At 57.2% G+C, this 15,212-nt stretch overlaps 1 protein-coding gene across 20 annotated transcripts in view; it reads left to right on the top strand.

Moving 5' to 3' along the window:
* MBNL1 (muscleblind like splicing regulator 1) overlaps positions 1 to 15,212 on the top strand; it is an 83,457-nt gene that overhangs the window by 51,427 nt on the left and 16,818 nt on the right. For 13 of the 20 annotated variants that reach the window (XM_050712582.1, XM_050712579.1, XM_035566500.2 and 10 more), the window contains exons 2-4: positions 3,907 to 4,077; positions 8,584 to 8,784; positions 14,761 to 15,018. In XM_050712582.1, the coding sequence (XP_050568539.1) occupies positions 4,009 to 4,077; positions 8,584 to 8,784; positions 14,761 to 15,018 (528 nt within the window). In that variant the 5' untranslated portion in view covers positions 3,907 to 4,008. Of the gene's footprint in view, positions 1 to 2,596; positions 2,735 to 3,906; positions 4,078 to 8,583; positions 8,785 to 14,760; positions 15,019 to 15,212 lie in introns of those variants that run through there. The other 7 variants (XM_035566495.2, XM_035566498.2, XM_050712575.1 and 4 more) reach the window with 3 other exon arrangements.

Here is a 15,212-nt window from a genome sequence, read left to right as displayed (position 1 = left end):
TGCCCTGCCGCCCCCTGCCCTGCCGCCCCCTGCCCTGCGTGCCCCTGCCCTGCCGCCCCCTGCCCTGCGTGCCCCTGCCCTGCGTGCCCCTGCCCTGTGTGCCCCTGCCCTGCGTGCCCCTGCCCTGCCGCCCCCTGCCCTGCGTGCCCCTGCCCTGCGTGCCCCCTGCCCTGCCGCCCCCTGCCCTGCCGCCCCCTGCCCTGCGTGCCCCTGCCCTGCCACCCCCTGCCCTGCGTGCCCCTGCCCTGCGTGCCCCTGCCCTGCCGCCCCCTGCCCTGCCACCCCCCGCCCTGCGTGCCCCTGCCCTGCGTGCCCCTGCCCTGCGTGCCCCCTGCCCTGCCGCCCCCTGCCCTGCCACCCCCCGCCCTGCGTGCCCCTGCCCTGCCGCCCCCTGCCCTACGTGCCCCTGCCCTGCGTGCCCCTGCCCTGCCGCCCCCCGCCCTGCCGCCCCCTGCCCTACGTGCCCCTGCCCTGCGTGCCCCTGCCCTGCCGCCCCCCGCCCTGCCGCCCCCCGCCCTGCGTGCCCCTGCCCTGCCGCCCCCTGCCCTGCGTGCCCCTGCCCTGCGTGCCCCTGCCCTGCGTGCCCCCGCCCTGCGTGCCCCTGCCCTGCCGCCCCCCTGCCCTGCGTGCCCCTGCCCTGCGTGCCCCCGCCCTGCGTGCCCCCGCCCTGCGTGCCCCTGCCCTGCGTGCCCCTGCCCTGCGTGCCCCTGCCCTGCGTGCCCCTGCCCTGCGTGCCCCTGCCCTGCCGCCCCCCGCCCTGCGTGCCCCTGCCCTGCCGCCCCCTGCCCTGCGTGCCCCTGCCCTGCGTGCCCCTGCCCTGCCGCCCCCTGCCCTGCGTGCCCCTGCCCTGCCGCCCCCCGCCCTGCGTGCCCCTGCCCTGCGTGCCCCTGCCCTGCCGCCCCCTGCCCTGCGTGCCCCTGCCCTGCCGCCCCCTGCCCTGCGTGCCCCTGCCCTGCCGCCCCCTGCCCTGCGTGCCCCTGCCCTGCGTGCCCCTGCCCTGCGTGCCCCTGCCCTGCGTGCCCCTGCCCTGCCGCCCCCTGCCCTGCGTGCCCCTGCCCTGCGTGCCCCTGCCCTACGTGCCCCTGCCCTGCGTGCCCCTGCCCTGCCGCCCCCTGCCCTGCGTGCCCCTGCCCTGCGTGCCCCCGCCCTGCGTGCCCCCGCCCTGCGTGCCCCTGCCCTGCGTGCCCCCGCCCTGCCGCCCCCCGCCCTGCCGCCCCCTGCCCTGCGTGCCCCTGCCCTACGTGCCCCCGCCCTGCGTGCCCCTGCCCTTAACGCGGTGTCAGAGGGCAGCAGCGTGGGGAGCAGCCCGGCCGCTCGCTGCTGGCCCTGGCTGCTGTTGAGGCTGTGCCGTGAGGGACGCCGCCCTCCGCTCCGCGCCGCGCCACGCGCACTCGCTGCTTCTGTCGCCCGCCTGTTGCCCGGAGCATCCAGACCTTTCCCGTGCCCCGCAGAATCGCTACCGCAGCTGCAGTGCGATAGCGTGGGGGCCCAGTAAGAGCAGCGTGCCGGGAGCGGGCGGCAGCGGCCTGGTCCTGCCGGGCACACCTCCGCCTGCCCGCGGCACCGCCCGCCTGCCTGCCCGGCTGCCGCCCGCGCGCCGCCGGAGCTACGGGCACCCACCCGCTGCACTTGTGAGGAAGTCTCCAGGGCAGACGTAAAAGCAAAATTATGACAACAAAGTTTTGCCCCGGGTGTCAAAACCGGGTTCTGGTGTTCCTTCCACCCTTGCCGTCGTGCTGTGCGCCCAGCGCTTTCCTACTGCCGCTTTATACGAGGGAGGCGGGCGCAGGCGCGTTCGTCTCCCGTGGCTGCTGGTTTACCAGGTGGGGTCTCCGATAAAGAGCGTTGCACGTATCGGGAGCGTACGTGTTTCTAATAGAATCTGTTGTAATCCTGTAGGGTTCAGGTAAAACGCTACCAGAGTGCTGGCACGGTGTTACAAATGCTGTGCCACTGTGCCCAGCTTCTGCGCCTCAGAATTTGTTTGCTTGCCGTATTGATGCTTTTACGCTTGAAAGAGCAGAAAAGGGTTCAGAAAAGGTCCGCAAAAAAGATTCAAGGGGTGAGAGGGTGAAAATCTGCTTTAAACTTTGTTGTCTGAAGTTAACTGGGCTTAATGAGACGGTAATTAAGAAATGACTTGCTCGCGGTACAGAAGAGATTAATGCAGTCCTTGTTCTGGGGCAGGGTTTTTGACAGTGGCTTTCAGCCTGCGGTTCCTGACTCCTGGGCACTCTGCGGACCGTTTCTGAAGGTCCGTGGAATGCAAACTAGAAAAGAAAGCCTGTTCCCAAGCAGAGAGGCCTGCACTTCTTCTGGAAAGCTTGTTCGGACCTGAAAATGCAGAATGGTTGGAGGCAGACAGCTGCAGCAGGTTCCAAAGCAGCCGGGAAAAGGATGCAGGCTTTGCGGCAGCAGCTCATGAGAGCTGGGCGTGAGCACGGCTTACCCAGGGCCGCGGCGTACGCTCGTAGCTTTTGCCTTAAAGTAAATGGTCCTCCTTAAGACCAGCTGCTGAGCAAATAGCGGTGGGTTTGACCAGGAAACGGCAGAGGGAGGCTCCTGGTCTGCCGGGAGCCAGCGGACATCGCATTAGATCCTGGCAGTGGTCCCTTCTGGCCTGACAGCGTTGGAGCTTACGAAGCCCATTAGAAGGCCCTGGTGTACAAAACACGATGCCAGGCTCCAGGATGAGTCTGGGGCGGCACGGAGCAGCCTAAAGCCCACCGCTAAAGTAAGAAAACTGAATGCAATTGCATGTCTGAGTCAGGCCGGGGAACTGCTCCTCTGGTTCGAGGAGCACATGTTGTAGCTCCTTGTGGCTCACTTAGCGGTAATTAAAGCTGATTTCTACGCTATGCTAATGTAAGATAATCATCTTCCAGGCAGCCAGTAAATTATAGTTTGGCCCCACGTTCGTTAGCGGTACCAACAATTAGCACAGGTTTTAGTATCAGAGGAAGAATTGACATGAACAAAGCAGCGCTCTGCTCTGCCTGTACGGCGGCGCTCTCCGTACGCCGGGGCTTTGTCGCCTGGCTGCCTGGCCTGAAAATACCGGCAGAGCTGTGCGTGTTTGTCTTTAACCGGGTTTGTCTCCCTGTGCAAGGATCGCTCCGGTGTCAGCTGGCTGACTGTGGAGGTGAGCTCTCAGAAACTTGGGCTGCCAACGAAGAGACGAGTGGGGAGGCGGGCAGCGCGGAGCCGTCTGTCCTGCCCACCAGGGGAGACAGAGACGGGCGTACAAATCAGATTGCTGGGGACCTTGCAACGAGAATACATTTCAACTTCCTGAGCAGAGCTGCAGTATAAGGTCAAACTGTATTGAATTAGTTTGTTTCCCGATAAAGATGGTTTCTTTCTGAAAGTAAAGCAGTCTTTTGCGTTGTCATTGCTCCTGGTCGGATTTATTTCAGAGATGAATGAATAAAGGGAAAGGATTGTAATTTAAGGGACCTCTTTTTTCCAGAAAAGGATTCTATTCTCCTTTTTATTTTTATATTTTTATGGTTACCGTCCCTTTGGCGAGAGTTGGGGCTCCAGTGCTACACTTCTGAAGACCAGTTAGTGCACAAAGCTTCCCCAGGAAGGAGCGGGGTGCTCCCAGCCCACGACTCGTTGGGTCGTGCCCCTGCCCCGCCGGTGCTGCTGGTGGGGGCGCTTCTGGCTCCGTGGCCTCCTTGGTTTTTTAGGGTTGTATTGCAGAAATGTGTAGGTTGGAAATGTAAAGCAAGGAGCTGATACCAGAGTTGTGAAGTTGCTCCCGTCGGTACGTGATCATTTCAGGAGGCGGCTGGCGCCTCTCCCTGGCCCTGCAGTGTTTGCTGGGTTCGGTTGAGCCAGAGACGTAACGAAAAAGATTTGCCTTTAACTGCCTAAGCCAATTATGTTCATTCTCTTCCTCAGGGTCGATGTTCAAGGGAAAACTGCAAATACCTTCACCCACCACCACACTTAAAAACGCAGCTGGAGATAAATGGACGCAATAACCTGATTCAGCAGAAGAACATGGCCATGCTGGCCCAGCAGATGCAGCTTGCCAACGCCATGATGCCTGGTGCCCCCTTGCAGCCTGTGGTACGTGCGCTTTTGGGCTTGGATCGGTGCCGACGATCTGTTGTAGGCTGAGGGGAGTTAGCGGGTGTGGACAGCTGTAAGAGCCCACAAAAGTTGGTAACTGGTGGAGGAGAAATCGAACAGCAAATGGCTGGTCTGTCTTTGTACTGCTTCGTTCTTCCTTGCCCGAATCAACATCGCTTCATGTTTTGCTGAATTAATTCATCTTTGTAACATCTTCCTAAATTTTGAGAAAGTGAGTGATCTGTGTGGGCTTTTAGTAAATAGACGTTTCCTTTGCAATTTCGTGTGCTCGAGGAAATTCCTGGGTTTGAGGAGATTCCCACTGGATGCTTTCCATTCATTCAGGGGAACCTTCTCAGTGTTACTTGCTGGACTGGACTTGGGTTTTCACCGCCCATTGTAAGCAGCGTGCAAAGCTTGCCCCGAGAGCTGCGGGGCGTGTGCCGGGCTGCTGTGTGCCACCGGCAGGTCAGGCTGGGCAGGAGGAGCAGCGCGTGCCGATAGCCACGCTGCCTAGAAGAGACGAAGGAGGGGAAGAGGGGACTACCAGAAATCTCTCGTCTGGCCACAGTGAAATGTAATCACATACCGCACGACGTGTGCTTCTCTTCAGTACGTGTGCGCAGTGCAGGGTTTCACGCCAGCCCAGGGATGGGTTTCGTTCTGCGGTGACCCGTGGTGTCAGCACGCAGGAACGTGGTGGGCACCCGCCAGCCAGACACGCGCTGCGGAGCGGAACGCCCTGTGCTAGTTCTCTCTAACGCAGTCCAGAGAGGTCGATGGAGCTAACCTATGGATAAAGGCGGCCCAGGAAGCTTTGGATACAAACCTGTAGCTCAGACATTACGGGGTACCGAATAACGCACGAGGGAGGCTGGCGTGTTCTACGTAAAGGGCAAACAGTGCTTCCCCGGCTGAAGCTCTGGCTTCTGACGGGTAAAATGGCAGCACGGGAAAAGTGAGTTGGGAAATAGGTGTTCTGTATATATATCTGCGTTAGCACTTCCCTGACAGTTCTTTGGCTCCTTTCTTACTGGAGAAGTTAGAACTCAGCGAGTTGCATCTACCTGCAGATACCTTCCAGGAGGAAACATGCTGTTAGGTGAGGTCTTCAGCACTGCTTTCATTTGTGACAGGTTGTACTCCTCGGAATAAATGCTTAGGAAAAATCAGCAGAGCAGAAAGGGCTCTCGTACTTGTGCTAAGTAGTGATTTTGGCCCCATGTTTTGGGGGTCTACAAAATTCCAGTGAACACCCTGTAGCCTATCTGATTTGGTTAATGCAAGCTGTTACTCTTCCGCAGGGCTTTATGCCTCGTCTGTTTCAAGAAAAAGTGTACGTGGGGGAGAAAAGCAGAAATGTTTTGGAGGGATCTTCACAGTGAATTGCTGGCATCAGATACCACAGCGTGAGAAGACAGGGCGTGTTATTTTCTCATTTTGGCCATCTTTTTGTTAAACAAAATTGCATGCATCACCGAAGGAAGGAAGTGAGCTAAGGCGGCGTCAGCGCGTGAGCACCGAGTGCGGTGGCACCGCGCCGCTGCAGGGGCCCGAAACGCTGGGGCGCAGCCTCGGCCGTCCTCCCATCGCCGGAGGGCTGGGGCTGCCGGGGCTGGGGCTCCCTGGGGCTGCCGGGGCTCCCTGGGGCTGCCGGGGCTGGTGCCCGCTGCTCGCTGCTTTCTGATCAGAAACCAAGTGCAGTGTGTGTGCAGCCAGGCAGCTCAACGCAGGCTATGCTTTACGTGCCTTAACTTCAGAGCAACCTCAGAATTTTTCAATTTCTAAACAGACGTGTACACACGCTGTGATTTTATTTTATTTCCTGGTTTGAGTACAGCGACACAGCGCTGGTGCCAGCAAACTCACATCTGGGGCCATGAAAAAGCTTAACAGTCAAGATGCTGCAGACAGTAAAAGTCACTACTTCAAGTATTCTTCCCCATTAACCTGTTCTTTTCTATTAACTTTTTGGTCTGCCGGTTTCATAAATGATAACCTGGTACATCTCCCTTGGTTCTATACAAAGCAGTGTGTAGATAGACACCAATATTTAGGTAAACATGGAAAAATACTTAGTGCAGTGCTTCGGAGCAGCATTCCTTTTTACTATAAAGAGAGGCTGGCGTGAGGATAATGGTTAAATCGAAGTTCTGCTTCGTGTTGCACTCACCCTGACTGTACAAGGAGCAACCTGAGTCAGCGCGGTTTGAAGCACAGCACAAATCTCCAAACAGTCACCTGGGCTCAAGCGCTGCAGAACCTGTGGGTTCCGAATTCAGCCTCCTTCAGCACGAGGACGGATGGTGAGGCCCTTCGGCTGTCCCAACAAGCTTGCTTCCAGGTGGATGTCATCCTGATAACTCAGCTTTACGTTTTAGCATCGTTGGAGCGGATGTTGTGTCGGGGTGTAACAGGAGGTGGCTTACACCGTCCCACCTGGTGCTGCGCCGGTCACTTTGTGCTTCGTGTTACGAAAACCGAAGCCGGTTGTGCTCTCGTGACTGTAAAGTGACCTGCCGCAATGAGGGGCTCCAACTCCGTGAGAGGGGCGGGAGGATCCTCTCCTGTTTCTGCCCGACGAATGCTTTCACGAGCTTAGCCGCAAGCGGTGTCTGCGGGGTGCTCCTGGCTGTCCTCACCCGGCTCCGGGGGCCCCGCCTGTCCCCTGGGCAGGCACTGGGGCGGCAGGAGCGCTGCCGGCCACCCGCGAGGCAGCAGGGGCCCGGCCTCTGCCGCTCCTCTGCTGCGCTCCCCCTGCCCCGCGCGGCACCGGGGGGCGTGGGGCGGCCGCTCGCTGCCCCCGGCTCTCCAGAAACGTTCCCGGGGCAGCGGTGCCCGCGTGGCCCTGAGCCTCGGAGGGTGCTCCGCTGCTCGAAGCGCTCCGCGCTGCCCGAGGTTGGTGTCCTCGCGTCCTGGTGCTGCCAGCAGCCAGCCTCGAAGGCGGGGCGTGCGGCCCTAGGACCTTTTTTTTATCTCCTGCCTTACGAGCGTACAGCTGGCTGCAAGACACCTGCGAGCTTCGGCACAGTACGAATCGCTGTGAGAAAACCGGTGTTGCGTTGTAGTGGTCTAAAGGCTGTAGGGTATTTATATAAACGTAAAGTGATCTTGGTAGCAAATAACCAGGATGGCCTTTTGGGTGCTGTATTGGCTGGGTTCATTGGGCTGAAGTCAAATGGAAATCAAATCTCAGGTTACACACTAACAGTCTCATAGTTTTATTTTGAATGTTCGTTATTGCACAGATGATAACACAATAACGAAAAGTATGGTTAACTGACAGTGTAGCTAATAATACTATTTTATTTCCTGTAAAATTTCCCTTTTTTGTTGTTCGCATGGATGAAGAGGCAGACGCGTTAAAGAAACTACTCCCATTTACACACATTTCAGGCTTTTTTTTCTCCAGTAACCTTTGCATGTGTTTTTGTCCAGTGTTTCAAATGGACTTGCTCCCTGCTTCCAAACAATTCGGTCATTTCCTCAGAAACACAAAAACATGCGGTGCTGTGTGCTGTCTGGCTGAAAGAGATAGGAAACAGAGCAAGAGATCTGCATTAACTTCGTTGTTGTTTTTCACTCTAAAAATTACTTTGGAAGAAAAATCTAAATGCCTTGAGTAACTACTTTATTTAGATACTAAAGATAAACACTCCAGACGAAGTTTTGTTTGGCGATTATACTGCTAGCACAGCGCCTCTGGATTCAGTGGGGCAGAAGCGTTATTTAATCGTTACCGCGGTGGAAGCAGCACTGCACTTGGGCTTGCAGCATTATTTGGTCTTCTCCATCTAATTATCTTCACAACATGTGACAGCCTGCAAGGGCATCTGGCTGTTTCTTTTTTTAAAACAAACAAACAAACAAACAAAAAAACCCCACGGTATTTGCATGGCCTCTCTTTGGCTCAGCGATTTAGTCTAAGTAAAGCATACCCCGACGTTTCTTTCTGAGCGTCTGCCTAATTTTATAAAAACAAGTGGTTACAACCTTCTGGTCTTGGTCCTGTGTGGAACCTCTGCAGTCTGCGAACCAGTGCAGCTTGGCGTCAGGGTGGGAAGTGCCCTTACCTGTGTCCGCGGAGGCGAGCGTGGCTCGGCGGTGTGCGTTGGAGCTCTCGTGCAGGTCGCTTGTGCACTGAGTGGCCGCCTGCGCGTTTCGGACGTGCTCCTCCGAGACCCTCAGGCTCCCTCCTGTGCCCCGGTGCCGCGCTGGCTCCCGGCACTGCTAAGGCGCGGGCCAGACGGGTGTGCTCCAAGAGCTGTAGTTGCGCGGGACGAGGCGTGAGCAGCACCTGGCGGTGGTCTCTCCTCGTGGGCTGGCTCGGGTGGGGGGTTCCCGCGGGGGCTCCTCACGGCCCACAAGCACCGCAGGTGCTTCTTTTCCTTTACTAACGCACATAGTGGCCGTTGTGCTTAGGATGATAGCCAAAAGGCTATGATGCTGACGGCACGGCGGGTATCGATGTTTAAGTGTCTTTCTCCTTTTCTCTGATTGCAGCCGATGTTCTCAGTCGCGCCCAGCTTAGCCACCAACGCCTCGGCCGCCTTTAACCCCTACCTGGGGCCCGTGTCCCCGGGGCTGGTCCCAGCGGAGATCCTGCCCACCGCCCCCATGCTGGTGGCGGGCAACCCCGGCGTCCCGGTTCCTGCCGCTGCTGCCGCTGCCGCCCAGAAGCTAATGAGGACAGACAGGCTGGAGGTAGGAGCCGACAGGCACAACTTACCCTCACAAGTTATCTCCTTTATTGTGTCTCCTGGACAGACGATATTTTTCGTGTGAAAGAAAACTGCGAGTTTCACTGGAGCCGATAACGTCCTACCTTGGTAGTGGCTAAGGCCGAGGAGGGGGTGTGCCATCACGGCTCATGCTTGCAGCTCTGCTCCTGGCCCTGCATCTCAGAAGGGAGCGGGAATACTGAGGGATGGCTGTGGTAGCAGCGAGAGCGCCCCGAGACCGCATTACTGCGTGTCCAGCAGCTGCTAACGAGCGGGGCGAGCGGGCGTGGGTAACGAGCGCCGGGAGCTGGTGCAAGGGCCGTGCTGCAGCCGCCCGGGGGGGAGCTCGCTTCCAGCCTCTGGCATGTTTTTGCTCTGGACACATGCTGCTGGCACTCCCCCCGCGGCCTCCCGCGCCTTGTTTATCATCCTTCGCTACAGCCCTGACAAACGCTAGTCCTTGCTAGCTGTTACTCTCCCTTGCCCTGAATCTTTCTTATCTGAAGGCCTGACCGTGTTTTCGGCACCGTATCAGCGCTGCGGCAGCGTGGGCTCGGAGCCAGCGCGGTGCCACGCGCTTGGGAGCGCCGCGAGCCGGGCGCCGGGCAGCCCGGGCGACGCCGTCCCTGCTCTGTGCGCGCTGTGCCGTCGGTCCCGGCGTGGGGTCAGGGCCCGGCCGCTCTCATGGACCTCGGCCCCGCGAGCTCTCGTCCGTGCTGGGACAGCACCGGAGCCTGGGGGTGCGGCGTGAGGTCGGGCTTTTGGAGATGGTCCCCGAGCACGCAGGGAGCACGGTGGGAGGAGCGACAGGGATCTGCTTTAAAATGCAGCCAGTCGTAATTGCAGTGCTCTTCTGCTTGCCTAGGCATCTGCAGTAATAGGGTATGTGTCTGCTTACAAGGAAAATTAATTCCTTTTTCTCAGTGGTTTCATCCCTGGCTGACAAGCTGCGGCAACAGGCTGCAGGCAAGGAGGAGCGTGGGGCAGGGCCAGCACCGCTGCCACTATTCTCGGAGCTTACATCAGCGCAGGTTCCCCTTCCGCGGGATCACATCACTTCCCCTTTTAGAGTTGTTTTCTCCGAGGAAAGAGTTCCCCGAAGCATGTTCAGGTTACAGGAGGCACAGCCTCCCCGAGCAGGCGGCCTCGCTGGGCTCACCGAGGGGTGCTTTACCTCCTGTGGCTTTTTATTTCACAGTGGAGACTTGGCAGAGAGGGATTGAAACCAAAACACAATTAGATAAATTTATAAATAAATCACGCTGCGTTCAGAAACGAGGCCTGGAGAGGAGGATGCTGGCGGTGGGAGCCCGTCGGGTGGACGCACCGAGGTCGGCCGCAGTGTTCGGCTGCGCTTCCAGCCGCAGAGGCACGGCGTGGGTCGGCGGTGCTCGGGCTGTGTGGGCTCGAACCCTTCTGTTCCTCGCCAGGCGCGGGGCAGGCCCCAAGGCCCCCAGCACCGGCTCTGCCCAGGGCGGGGAAGCGTGGCGGCAGCGTGCCGCCTGCGGAGCCGAGGCTGTGCTGGCCGGCAGGCCGCGACCGCGGCGCGCAGGGAGCTAACGAAAGTTGGACTGCAGCAGGGGAACCTTCACGCGCAGGATTTGGTCCTCCGGAGGCTTTGTGCTGTCCCTGTGTAGCTGCTCGGAGAAATGCTCAACTGCTGAGCCAGGCTCCTCTGCGCGCGGGAGCTGTGAGTGTTTCTCTCACAGAACACTGAGGCGAAGTCTGCAGTGAAAAGCGTTTCTAACGATTGGAACAAGCCCGCAAAACCATCTGAAATCGGTGTGATCGAAAAGAAAGGCCAAGTGCTTTTCCTTTGAACTCGAACGGAAGGAGGGATGGTGGCCGAGGTGCAGCCCCGCAAACGAGCTCGGAGGCTTGGAGGAAGGCCCCGTGGGTTGCGGCCCTCCCCGCTGCACTCGCATTTATCTCCGTGGGCCCTGCTCTTCGGAGATGGCCGTGTCCCTGAAGGAGGGCCGTCCCAGCCCGCTCCGTCTTCAGCCCTGCCGTTCTGACAGGGCCTTCCCTTGACTCTGCCCGAGCTACGCAGGTCACTTTAAAACATCCAGCTTCTTCCCCCCTTTCGGCTGTTCAGTTTTGCTGTTTATTTTGGCTGGGATCGGGAGCATATTGCAGTTTACCCAGCAGCTCTGCGATTCCACACTGAACCGCTCGTACGAAAATAGTGCCTGTTGCGGGCAGGGGGTGTCTCCTCCGCCTCCTGTTTTCCCCTCAGCAAATGCAGTTTAAGTAGTTCAATATGTAGGTGAGAAGATACCTGGCCAGTGCTCCCCAGTGTGTGGTCATTTAATCAGAGATACCTAGATTTAGCATACAAATATCTAATGAGGACATCATTCTTACGAACAACAAATCCTTTGTGTATTTTTTTGATTACAAAAATGCAAAACTGATTTGAAGGATTTTACGTGGACTGTTCCGTACCTCTCAGAGAAGGTGCCATGTTCTGACTGCCACCTATCTACCTGCTCTTTAAGAGCGCTCGCTGCTGTTGCTGTTGCTGTTTGTTATTACATGATTGCAGAGCTTTATATGGCTTAGCTCTCCCTCCCTTGGAATGAACTGTCCCCTGAAAAAAAATAACTGCTGTGATGTTAGTATCTAATCTTGGAATATGATTTGTTCTGTTTAGAATTTTAAATGCTTATTTTCAAGAATAATGTACCCGGTCGTTAATTAAATTAGCACGCGTGTTCTGGGCTCCTGAGGCAGACCGACACACAGCTAACGTCTCGCCATGCATGTACCAGGGCTTTAAGGAAGGCAGGCGGGCAGCACAGACCCGCCAGGCGCTGAACCTGGTCTCCTGAACAACTCCGAATATTCGCAGGACGGCTGGTCGCTGTTACGAGCAGCAGGATGGATTTCAGAAGTACTTGGACCGTGCCGCCTGTGCAGATAGCGCGCCGGTGCGTGGGTGTTCGGTGCGTTCAGACGCTCCCCTACGGAATCTGGGTCTCAGGGTGGAGATGTTGAGGGTTCAGACTTTTCCTGCAGCTTTCTTCACGTTCCTCTCCTGCCAGAAATACCGTGAACAAAAATACGGCTCTTCTAGTGAACTAGAGGAGAACCCGCAAAGGACGAGGAAGTGAGAGAGAAAGGAGTTGCCTGTTCAGTTTTTTTAAAAGCACGTGTTTCCCTTTGAATGCCATCGGTTTCTGTTACAAGTGTTCGAGAATCAAGACTGCTGCAATCAAGCTGCTGTTTCCTGCGTGTTTCGTATGTGCCATGTTTTTGCCAGAAGGCAAAATGTACTGGATAACAATATACTCGTTTTGATAAATTCAATGCAAAGAAGGAGGCAAAAGGTGTAACTCGCTCGGGAAGGGCCAGGGATGTCCCGCGGCCGAGCCTCGTCCAGCTCTGGGCGAGCAGCTCAGCCACGGCTGAGGTTTCGGGGCAGTTGTCTCTCCGCCAGGGTGGGCAGCTGGAATCCCAGCAGGGCGATCGAAATAAACTCGGCCCCAAATTAGAACAAGTGAAGTTCACGGTGATGACTGGCTGATATTGCAGTACTGGTTCCATTCCCTACCTCAGCAGTTTTGCCGACAGCCTGGAATCATGCGGGTCGTTCCAGCTTCTTAAGTTCAGCGTATGCTTCTTAGCTTCTGTTATGCTTCTTCGCTTACCAAGTGGAAAATTGTGATGCTAATTACAGGGCTACTAATAAACAAACAAACAAACACACTCCAGATCTGAAAGGCTAGACCACATATCGTGCTTCTGTGCCTCTCTTTGCTCAAGCAGATGAATGATATATTGCTGCGTGCCTGTGGCAAGAAGTAACACCATTTTCAGCGCTTGCTTGTAAGTAAACAAGAATTGGAAACACTCTTGGCTAGCATCACAGTGCTTCAAAAGCCGTCGCAGGTCATGCTGATTAAAAGGACTAGCGGTTTTATGGTTTGTGTCTGACTGCTGCGAACCATCACTCAGAGATCTGCTCGGGACCTCTATGAGAGAGCCATTCATTGCCTTACTCAGCGCCGCATGACAGCTCTGTGAAAATGTGCTCAATGTGTGCCAGAGTTTATCTGCCGAACTATTTCGGTTCTCTGGTCAGTTTCCTTGGCTTTTAACGGGGATAAAATTACCTTACCTCCGCATGCATTTTCTTTCTCCGTCTCTCTTTGTGTGTGTGTATATCTGCAGATACTAATTTATTTATATCATCTTTGGTTTGTTAATTGAGGAGTTCTTGCTTACATGTAGAGTTGTTCTGAGGCCTCAGTTTTGCGGATCACCAGTGAGAGGTAACGAGCAAAGACAGTCAGCTCGTGCTAGTTGCATCCTTTTCTTTGTCTTCAGAGCAAAAGGCTTCAGTTTGCTGAGAACAAATGGTCAAATGAAATTATCCATTCTTAGCTATTCAGGAGGTCTGTGTTTGGGTAGGAGACAATGATCTATTGCCCAGAGAGTACCTGTAGCAATAAAAGAGAACAAGTTGTAGTGTAGGGGTGACCAGGCCATCCCCGCTCACGTTTGGAGAAGCAGTGACATGCCAGCTCCGTTTGGCGTATGCCTGGGAGTAAGGAGGCAGGGAGACCAGGGGCCAGGAGTGAGCAGGGATGATGCTAGCACGCGGCTGCTACAAGGAGCAAACTTGTGTTTTGTGGTGGCTCAAACAGAGGCCACGTCCTGGCCCAGCCCCTGCCTGCGTCGTGGCAGAGCGGCGCGTGTCACTGCGCAGGGACTGGGCCAGGAACTGGTCTGCCTGAAAAGTTCCCAGCAAGAAGATGGTTCTTTGAGCAGTCTGCTTCGTGTGTGCCGTGAGAACAGCTCCACAAGCACCAAGCCGTGAGCAGCAGGGCCGTGGGGATAAAAAGAGGAAGGGAGGTGCCTCAACCGGCTTATTTGGCCAGTACGTTTGCTGCCAAATATACATCCAGTCTTTGTCACCGCATGGAAAAAGACTATAAATAGGGCCGTGCTGGAAAGGCCACGAAGAAAGGAGTGCTTCCTGCAGGCAGGTTCACAAACGGCATTGCTCTTGTCCTTCGGGGGTGTCTTTCACAAGCTGTGGACAACGGGCAGCTGGCACTTAGAGTGGCACAGGGGTTAAAAAGCAGCTAAAGCGCTAGCACAGATGGAAACCAAATAACAACCGAGTTTGGTTTGTTGTAGGGATCAGAGCCAAGGTTCTTGAGGAAGTGCTGATGAGCCAGGCTCATGGGCACCCACCTTTAAAAGGAAATTCCATCCGCTGAAGCGGCTTTATTTTTGTACAGACTTGCTTGGTTTTGGCCCTTTCTGTTTCCTATAGCCTTCTGAAATCTAAAGTGACAAACGCGTTTTGTTCGTGGTTTGTGCCCGAGAAAAGAACGTGCGTCATTTTCTCGAACGGCGCTTTTTCAAGGCGTGCAGAGGGACCTGGCGCTGTGCCGCCGGGCTGGAGCCCGCGCGGTGGCAGCGGCGATGCCGCAGGTAGCGCCCCGAGGCCACGCAGGTTCCTCCCGCGCAGCGTCCGTGTCCCGCAGCGTGGCCGTGCCAGGGGTGGCAGGCCTGCCTGCGCCCTCCGCCCTTCTCCCGCCGCGTTTCGGGTTGCCCTCTCGCGGCAGCCGCCTGGATCGCGGGCCTCAGGGCACCGCGCGGCTGGGCAGCGCGACGGGACCTCGGGCTCCAGGGCTCGGGGACGGCCGGGCCACGGCGGCGGGCGAGCGCTGCCGAGCACTGCCTGCCCTGCCTTGGGCGGTCTCTGGGAATCAGTCACGAGCACGTTTCTTCAGGAAGCAGCCAGCAGCCCTGCGGGCGGCCGAGCTGCGGCCACAACGAAGCCTCCCGTGTGCGCGGTTCTTTGTGCCGGCGCTGCTGGCGTCCCTCGGCATCAAAGCACCCTCGCGGGCGGGCAGCGAGCCCGCCGCCCCCACGGCCGCGCTCCGTGAGGAGGCCCCGCGGCGCAGGGCCCGCACTGAGCGGCTGTCTTCTCCCGGTGTTGCAGGTGTGTCGGGAGTACCAGCGTGGGAACTGCAACCGGGGGGAGAACGACTGCCGGTTCGCCCACCCCGCCGACAGCGCCATGATCGATACCAACGATAACACCGTTACGGTCTGCATGGATTACATCAAAGGGAGATGCTCACGGGAAAAGTGCAAATATTTCCACCCTCCGGCACATCTGCAAGCCAAGATCAAGGCCGCCCAGTACCAGGTTAACCAGGCTGCAGCTGCCCAGGCAGCAGCGACGGCAGCTGCCATGGTGAGTTTGGGAATCGCATCCGAGGGTACGAGTACGTCGGCGAGAGAGTAAGCGATGTGTTAGCTGGTGTCGCTGACAGCGTGTGTGCGGGGGCCCGGTCGGTACGCGGCGCAGCGAGCTTTCCCAGCATGTGGTGCCAGGTCCGCGCTGAAGTAGTTTCAGGCCGTGACGGTGTTTCACTAATCTTGCCTGTT

The sequence above is a fragment of the Cygnus atratus genome, chromosome 9, assembly GCF_013377495.2.
Source record: "Cygnus atratus isolate AKBS03 ecotype Queensland, Australia chromosome 9, CAtr_DNAZoo_HiC_assembly, whole genome shotgun sequence".
In the NCBI taxonomy this organism is placed as follows: domain Eukaryota; kingdom Metazoa; phylum Chordata; class Aves; order Anseriformes; family Anatidae; genus Cygnus; species Cygnus atratus.
This window is presented reverse-complemented; position numbering and strand designations above follow the sequence as displayed.